This window comes from Ovis canadensis, chromosome 21 (genome assembly GCF_042477335.2).
Source record: "Ovis canadensis isolate MfBH-ARS-UI-01 breed Bighorn chromosome 21, ARS-UI_OviCan_v2, whole genome shotgun sequence".
In the NCBI taxonomy this organism is placed as follows: Eukaryota; Metazoa; Chordata; class Mammalia; order Artiodactyla; family Bovidae; genus Ovis; species Ovis canadensis.
In genome coordinates this window covers 42,510,897-42,520,476 of record NC_091265.1, presented here as the reverse complement: position 1 = coordinate 42,520,476, position 9,580 = coordinate 42,510,897, and the positions used below count along the sequence as shown (strand labels likewise).

The following is a 9,580-nucleotide window of genomic DNA, read 5'->3' as shown; positions in this document are numbered from 1 at the left end:
AGTTATAATTTCTGGACCATTTTAAGTTGAGAGAAAACAGTTACGAGTCTACCTGCATCCCCTTTGAGGGGATGGGGTAATTGGATCCTTCTTTCTTCTTAGGTATAAATATTAGTTTCTGAAAGAATGAACTCTTCTCAAGATGATTCAAGTAACCAGCACATAGGAGAAATATGCATGATTATTAAAAACCTGTTATTAATCTTTCTGCTGTTCTTCTGCTCATCAAGGGAACCTGAAGACTCAAGAGTAATCCTATCCCTTGAGACTCTAAATCAAAATAATCTCCTACCCATCCAGCTGTGTCAGTTCCCATTCTCTGCATTTAAACTAGTGGGGTTCTTGAACAGAAATCAAGCACTCTTTCTCACTGAGCAATCACAGGAGTATCTGTTCCTTTAGTTGTAACCTGCAAACAAGTATCTCAACATAGCATGTAGGAAGTAAGATTTTGGTATAAACAACAACAACCAAAAGCACAGATCAGTCTTATACTGAAATGAATCACATACTAGAAGGTGAGTTCTTAGAAAGCTGTAATTCTCTTATTTCCTCTTGTTTCCCTTCTTAAACTTATTCAGAGTTAAGTTACTTGGAGATTCTTAGACTTCCTTCTAAATGTAGTCATCAAGTCTCTCTCATATATGTATACACACACAGAGACACACACACACACACACATATGGTTGAAACTTGAACAAGTTTGAGCACTCATCCATTTACAGAGTTTTTCAATAAATATATTGGTAAGTTTTTGGAGATTGTAACAATTTGAAAAAAATCACCTAGAAATTATAGCCTAGAAATATCAAAAAAATTAAGAAACCATTAGGTATGTCATGAATACATAAAACATATGTAGATACTAGCATATCCTTAAAGAGGCGAAGATGAGTGACATTTAACATAAAATTAATATTGTGTTAGCTTTTGCACCATTTTACAACTTTACTTTCAAAGACTTACATTCCCATACAGAATGCCTCTCTTCATCATAATGGAAGAAACTACATTAGCCTATCATCACAGATACGTGTTTTTTTTTAATAACAATGTTGTTAATGTTTACAATGAATATAGCTGTAATACTGTATCACATAAGAGTTTTCTAACAATTCATTCATTAGTGTATGGACTAGGCTACCTTGAAGCAATCATTTAGCTACATCTTCATTATCAATGCATGAATTGTTATAGCTGTAAATAAATGTGAATTTCTTTTTCACTTATCTTTTCATTTTGATGTCTAATATTAGTGATATGAGTAACACCTACAGTGTCTTCCATCCTAAAAGACAACATTAATATAGTGCTAAAACAGGTGATTCCTTTTGTAAACAGTTGACATAAACTTGCAGTATCCATAAATACAGTACAGTAAGAGTATTTTCTTATAATTTTCTTTATAATATTTTCTTTTCTTTAGTTTATTGTACAAGTATAGTATATGGTACATATAACATACAAAATATTTGTTAATTGATTGCTATGTATCAGTAAGGGAAGGTTAGCAGTAGATTATTGGTCATTAAGTTTCTGGGAAGTCAAAGTTTTATATGGATTTTTGACTGTGCAGGGGCTGGGTGAGAAGTTGGTGCCAGTAAGCCCTGCATTGTTCACAACATAAATACATAGATGTATGTATGAAATGGTAATAAGGACCGATGAATAGGGACTAAGTTGCTGTTGCATGGACAGAGAAGTCAAATACATACTCTCAATGATATTCCTGACTTAGGTCTCAGGCTACCTTGCAATTCACCTGATGAAAATTTTCGTATGTTATCTAACATGACTGTGATTTATACTGGTGATGGGATCCCACTGGTACAGTAGAAACTTTAGAGATACATTTGTTCCATTTTTTGAGTTCTGATATCTGTCTATACATATATAGGGTAACTCTGACTCTGTTATTTATTCTCTTATGTGAAAAATATAGCTTTAATGTAGCTTAAATCACACTATCTGCAGATCAAATCATTTTGTATAGGCTTTGCTAAGAGTAGATATCCTCAATTCTCCTATCTTGGTGAGTCTTCCCTCAAAAAATAATTCATAATAACACTGATCTCGACAGTATTGCATTAAGTTACAAACATCATTTCTGCCTCACTTTCCATTGTACACAATTCCAACTTTTCTTGACTTCAAGCTGGCATATGTTCTTTTCTCTTATGTTGGCTCTCTCTTTCTTGTCACAGGTAGTAAGTTTTAAATAAGAATCAAATACTTGACAGAATTGTCTTCTCTTCTGGGAGTATCACCTGGATTTATGAGGGGTGGAAGATGGGGGGAGGAATATCATCTCTAACAAAGCCAACACTAAAGAATACACATATATTTAAGATAGTAATATGTACCAGTATATTAGAAAACAGTCCCTACCCAGGGACTGTGGTTGGGATAACACATATTAAGTTTATGTTCTCAGAGCCTCATGAAAAACTGTCTAAAAGAAGACAAGCATGAGGCCAGCAGTGTTGTGAGGGTTGCCATTTTCTGGATCATATGGGAGGTTGTAGGGATTCTGGATGGAGTTTAGATTCTTAACCTGCTCTTAACTTACTCAAAAAAACTGTAAGACAGTAATTTGAATTGCTTTATGCTACTGAATTTGTGGTATTCACTGGAAGGAATGATGCTGAAGTTGAAGCTCCAATACGTTGGCCACCTGATGCAAAGAGCTAACTCATTGGAAAGACCCTGATGCCGACAAAGATTGGCAGCAGGAGGAGAAGGGGATGACAGAAGATGAGATGGTTGAATGGCATCATTGACTCAATGGGCATGAGTTTGAGCATGCTCTGGGAGATGGTGCAGGACAGGGAAGCTTTGTGTGCTGCAGTTCATGGGGTTGCAAAGAGTCAGACAGGACTTAATGACTGAACAACAATAACAATGATGCCTCAATAAATATATGCAATGGATTTCTTGTACTTTCATCTGCATATGTGTATATATATAAAATCTCAATTTTTGTGTGTGAGAGAGAGAAAGAGAGAGAGAGACAGAAATAGAGAGACAGAGAGAGAGAGACAGAGAGAGGCACAGAGGACAATAATGAAGGCATTCCATGCAGAAACAAACACAACATTGTAATTAACCCCCAATTAAAAATAAAATTTAAGAAGAAAAATCAGAGAAGTTTTATAGTAAAGTGGAGTATAATTTTAGAATTATCTACCATGTATAATGCAATTTCTATATAGAGAATAGTTCTCAATTAAATGCTGGATGCTCTTGATATTCCCATAGAGAGAAAGAGAGATCAAAAGCCTGGAGAAATGACAAATATGAGCCTAGTGACAACGTTCATCCTCACGGGCCTTCCCCATGCACCAGAGCTGGACACACTCCTCTTTGGAATCTTCCTAGTGATCTATGTCCTCACTGTGGTGGGGAACCTACTCATCCTGCTGGTGATTATAGTGAATCCTCACCTGCACACCCCTATGTACTACTTCCTAACCAACTTGTCCTTCATTGACATGTGGTTCTCCACGGTCACTGTGCCCAAAATGCTGATGACCCTGGTGTCCCCAGAAGGCAGTCCTATCTCCTTTCCCAGCTGTGTGGCCCAGCTCTACTCCTTCCACTTCCTGGGCAGCACCGAGTGCTTCCTCTACACCGTCATGGCCTATGACCGCTTCCTGGCCATCAGTTACCCGCTCAGGTATGCCAGCATGATGAATGGGAGGATGTGTGCCACTCTGGCCACAACCACGTGGCTCAGTGGCTCTGTGCACTCTGCTGTCCAGACCACACTGACATTCCTTTTGCCCTTCTGTGGACCCAACCAGATCCAGCATTACTTCTGCGATGCACCACCCATCCTCAAACTAGCCTGTGCAGACACATCCACAGTGGAGATGGTGATCTTTGTCAACATTGGGGTGGTGGCCTCAGGCTGCTTTCTCCTGATAGTGCTATCCTATGTATCCATCGTCCATTCCATCCTGAAGATCCGCACCTCAGAGGGGAGATGGAGAGCCTTCCAGACCTGTGCCTCCCACTGCACTGTGGTCCTTTGCTTCTTTGTTCCTTGTGTTTTCATTTACCTGAGACCAGGCTCCAAGGAGGCTATGGACAGGATTGTGGCTATTTTCTACACTGTGATGACACCCCTTCTGAACCCTGTGGTCTACACCCTGCGGAACAAGGAAGTGAAGAAAGCTCTGTTGAAGCTTAAAGACAAAGTAGTGTATTTGCAGAGCTAATAATCTCTGTAATGTACACTTGCTCATTTAACAAATATAGTAATAGAATAGTACAATGAAACATAGAAATATAGCATAGCACAATATATTTTATCAGTGTGAAATATTTTATGTATATAGTTCTCAGTATTAAACTTTATCAAAACTTCTTGGGAAAATTTGTTTCAAGGATATTTTTGAAATTGCAAAAATTACAAATTTTTTATTTATGATAAACATGTTAAATTTTGATCTATGAAGTCATTTTTCTGTAATATGTTTATTTTACCTTTTCCTCTAATTGTATTCATATATAATTGACATATAATATGATTTTTACCTTTCTAAAGAGTGAATATTCAACTTGGATCTTGGATGCAGAATAGTGAGCTATTCATATATACGTAAGAAGGCTGAGCACCAAAGAATTGATGCTTTTGAACTGTGGTGTTGGAGAAGACTCTTGAGAGTCCCTTGCACTGCAAGGAGATCCAACCAGTCCATTCTGAAGGAGATCAGCCCTGGGATTTCTTTGGAAGGAATGATGCTAAAGCCAAAACTCCAGTACTTTGGCCACCTCATGTGAAGAGTTGACTCATTGGAAAAGACTTTGATGCTGGGAGGGATTGGGGGCAGGAGGAGAAGGGGACAACAGAGGATGAGATGGCTGGATGGCATCACAGACTCGATGGACGTGAGTCTGAGTGAACTCCGGGAGATGGTGATGGACAGGGAGGCCTGGCGTGCTGCAATTCAAGAGTCGGACACGACTGAGCGACTGAACTGAACTGAAGTTGATAATATACTTTTTTGTTTATGTCCTATGCACACAAATTGAGGACACTGCTCAAGAACAGCAACAATTATCAGAGGTCACCTGTCTCCTCAGTTTTTTTGTATGGCTGCATGTGTGTGTATGTGTGTGTGTGTGCACACATGCCGTGTGTGTGTGTGTGTGCACGTGCGTGTGCCTGTGTGTGTTTTTGCATGAAGGTCCCAAGGTAACTGCCCTGCTTCCCAGGACATCTTGGCCCTGCTCAGTGCTCCCACTCTGAAAGAGTCCCGCACGTCTGAGAGGCTTGTTGTCTCTCTAGGTAGGTCTGCCAGGACAAGCTATGGATCTGAGAGGCTCTTTTCAGAGACTGGGAACCATCACCACCTTCATAGAGCCCTGAAGTTTCTCAGGTTTGGTCAGTGTGATCAGGAGGAAGCTACCATCAGACACCTCCAGTCTCCATCACATAATCTGACCTTAAATTGCTGTATTAATGGACCAGATGCTTATATTCAGCACAACCATTCTATTCTGGGTCATTTCACTATGGATGGTGATGAAGGTCATGCTGCTCAGAGAGCAGCTTCTCTCAATATTTCAGAGTCTTGGAAATTCAGATTCACCAAACCTCAACCTGCTCTGGGACAAGGACACTCTACATTGTAGGCTGGAGCCAAGGGTGCCTCCTATTTAGAAAGAAAGTAGAAAAATTAATGTGTAATTAAATCACTTGGTATCATGGGATTTCAACATATTTCTTTCACAAGTTAGAAAAATCAGGCCTAGTAAAGACAAAACACCCTAAAAACCCCCCAGTACATAGCTACACAGCCCATACAAGTGGACTTCCATGCAATGGGTAAAGTGCTATAACTGCATGTAAACAAAAAGCAAATATTGGTTCAAATAAGGTTAGAAACAGTTATGCTTTGTATCTCTGTTTTTCAGCTGTGAAAGACCTTCTCTAACAATACTGTTTGGAGGATTCAATGAGTTAGTAGAAGTAAAAGTGCTTTGAGAAGTGAAAGTTTTGGTCATTCAGTCTCATCTGACTTTTTCTGACTCTGTGGACTGTAGCAGTACCAATATGCAATAGCTTCTTTTTTTAATTTAAATTTATGTTAATTAATTAAAGTTTTAAAATTCAAACTTGGGACCACCAGCTAGATAGCCTGATTCTCAAAATCAATCCTTTTACAAACTATTTTCATGATTGACTAGTGATTCATCCATCTTCAAAAATACTGTATTTGTGAAGATGCATGAAAGTAGTTTTCTTTAAATCACTGATAATAAATTAGTATGATTAACACCATTATTGACAATGCAATTATTCCAAATGTTTTGATAAATTTGATATTCTGTATTTACTAGTTTTCAAGTAATTTAACTGCAATAAAGTCCATGAAGCATTAAAGTTACATGGAATTAAATTATTCTGGAACAATTCAGAGGCAAAAACATAAATGTTATTGAGCTTGGGATATATTAGACACCTTATTTATTCTTTACTGGAGACTTTATCATTACATGAACACTATGCCATAGGTACTATTGATACATAATGTAGAAAACTGAAGGTGATCAGGTTCCTTACTCAAATTCACACAGTTAGTAAGGAATGTGGTTAAGGCTTAATTCTAAATGGGTTGGATTAAGTCGCTCAGTAGTGTCTCTTTGCAACACCAGAGACTGTAACCTACCAGCCTCCTCTGTCCATGGGATTTTTCAGGCAAGAATACTGGAATGGGTTGCCATTTTCTTCTCCAGGGGATCTTCCCGCCCCAGGGATGGAACCCAGGTCTCCCACATTGCAGGCAAATGCTTTACCGTCTAAGCCCCCAGGGAAGCCCTGCACCCAAATACCCAGCATCAAAATCCATGGAGTGAAATTCTAGACTGTATTGGTATAACATAATTTCAGGAACCTTTTAATTCTTTGAGGACAAAACATTGGTTAACATCAATAATCACTGAAGCAACAAAGAACAGAATTTTGTACAGTTGTGTGTAGTCTATATATCAAATGTAGGTTTAAAAAAAAAAAACTTATTTCCCCCATATACTATGAAATCACCTTAGCTACCCTAACTTAACTCTGCCTGACTTAGATTCTAAGTGCTTTATAACACTATATATTTTTGAGTTCCACATTAAGTTGTAGAGTTCTCAAGGAAAAATATTGTCTTTTCTTGTAGTATTCCACCTTCATAATTGTTGGTATCGTTTCTTTAAGATGCTCTCCCTGCTACAGACTCTTTCCACTTCCCAGTATGTTTATACTTTCTGAGGGACCCTGCACACTCATAATTTCTATGCACACTCATAATTTTAGATATCAGTCCTAAAGAGGGGCCTTCTCTTTCTGTACATGCTGTTCCTGCCTTCCTTGTTCAAGTCCCTAATAACTTCAGTTTGTCAGATATATCCATTAGTAGATAAAGTTACTGCATCAAATTTCATGTATTTAAACTTTTTCCCCTCTTATTCAACATTTGCCTATGTGCTGATTGTCCCAGTAAAATGTACGCTGAAGCTCAGAAGGTCTGCTCATAATCCTTCCTCATACCTTTCTTCTTTTAAAACTGAAAGAACAGTAAGAGAGATGAATAGAAAGTGATGAGACATGGGACAGCATGAAAAAACTCTGGAAAATAAAGTAAAATAATGGATAATTGAAATACTTCAGTAATGAATCCTTTTTATCAAAAGAAAGTGAAAGTCACACAGTCATAACCGATCCTTTGCGACCCCAAGAACTGTATAGTCCCTGGAATTCTCTAGGCCAGAATACTGGAGTGAGTAGCCTTTCCCTTCTCCAGGGGATCTTCTCAACCCAGGAATTGAACCCTGGTCTCCCATATCGCAGGCAGATTCTTCACCAGCTGAACCACAAGGGAAGCCCAAGAATATTGGAGTGGGTAGACTATCCCTTCTCCAGCAGATCTTCCCGACCCAGGAATCAAGCTGGGGTCTCCTGCATTGCAGAGGGATTCTTTACCAATTGAGCCATCAGGGATGCCCGTATTATCAAATATTAATCGGAACAGTGTTATTTGTAAACACTTCTTTATGTCATTATAATGCCCTAAGAGTTACAAGGGCTATTTTTCAAACAGGAAAATAGAAAGAATAAAATAATTTACAATTGGTATGTGCATTGCACTTAGGGAATGGTGCTATTGTTCAGTCGCTCAGTCATGTCTGACTCTATATGACCGCATGGACTGCAGCACTCGAGGCCTCCCTGTCCTTCACCGTCTACCATAGCCTGCTCAAATTAAGGTCCATTGAGTTGCTGATGCCATCCAACCATCTTATCCTTTGTTATCCCCTTCTCCTGCCTTCAATCTTTCCCAGCATCATGGTTTTCTCAAATGAGTCAGGCTTCACATCAGGTGGCCAAATTGGAGTTTCAGCTTCAGCATCAGTCCTTCCAATGAATATTCAGGACTGATTTCCTTTAGGATTGACTGGCTCGATCTCCTTGCCGTCCAAGGGATTCTCAAGAGTCTTCTCCAACACCACAGTTCAAAAGCAGTTCTTCAGTGTTCAGCTTTCTTTACAGTCCAACTCTCACATCCATACATGGCTACTGGGAAAACCATAGCTTTGACCAGACGGACTTTTGTTGGCAAAGTAATGTCTCTGCTTTTGAATATGCTGTCTAAGTAGGTCATAGCTTTTCTTCCAAGTAGTAAGTGTCTTTTAATTTCAGCTGCTGTCACCATCTGCAGTGACTTTAGAGCCCAAGAAAATAAAGTTTGTCAGTATTTCCATTGTTTCCCCATCAATTTGCCATGAAGTGATGGGACCTGATGCCATGATCTTAGTTTTTTAATGTTGAATTTTAAGTCAACTTTTTCACTCTGCTCTTTCACCTTCATCAAGAAGCTCTTTAGTTACTCTTTGCTTTCTGCCATAAGGGTGGTGTTATCTGCATATCTGACGTTATTGATATTTCTCCCAGCAATCTTGATTCCAGTTTGGGCTTCATGCTGTCTGGCATTTCTCATGGTGTACTCTGTATATAAGTTAAATAAGCAGGGTGACAATGTACAGCCTTGATGTACTCCTTTCCCAATTTTGAACCAGTCCATTTTTCCATGTCCAGTTCTTTTTTTTAATCTGGAAAAAATCTTTATTTATTTTTTAATATAAATTTATTTAATTTTAGTCGGAGGCTAATTACTTTACAATATTGTATTGGTTTTGCCATACATTGACAGGAATCCACCATGGGTGTACACATGTTCCCCATCCTGAACCCCCCTCCCACCTCCTTCCCCATAGCATCCCTCTGGGTCATCCCAGTGCACCAGCCCCGAGCATCCTGTATCATGCATCAAACCTGGACTGGCGATTTGTTTCATATATGATATTGTACATGTTTCAATACCATTCTCCCAAATCATCCCACCCTCGCCCTCTCCCACAGACCCCTAAAGACTGTTCTATACATTTGTGTCTCTTTTGCTGTCTCACATACAGGGTTATCATTACCATGATTCTAAATTCCATATATATGTGTTAGTATACTGTGTTGGTGTTTTTCTTTCTGGCTTACTTCACTCTGTATAATTGGCTCCAGTTTCATCCACCTCAT

The 9,580-nt window shown here is 38.9% G+C and overlaps 1 protein-coding gene across 1 annotated transcript; it reads left to right on the top strand.

The window, feature by feature from the left end:
• Positions 1-3,287: 3,287 nt before the first annotated feature.
• Positions 3,288-4,220, top strand: LOC138426880 (olfactory receptor 10G4-like). The gene has a single exon (XM_069565888.1). It carries the CDS (start codon positions 3,288-3,290, stop codon positions 4,218-4,220), a length of 933 nt encoding a protein of 310 aa, XP_069421989.1.
• The last annotated feature ends 5,360 nt before the right edge of the window (positions 4,221-9,580 follow it).

Excerpts from the sequence above, each read along its gene's own strand:
- LOC138426880 (XM_069565888.1), top strand. The coding sequence starts at position 3,288 with ATGACAAATATGAGCCTAGTGACAACGTTCATCCTCACGGGCCTTCCC.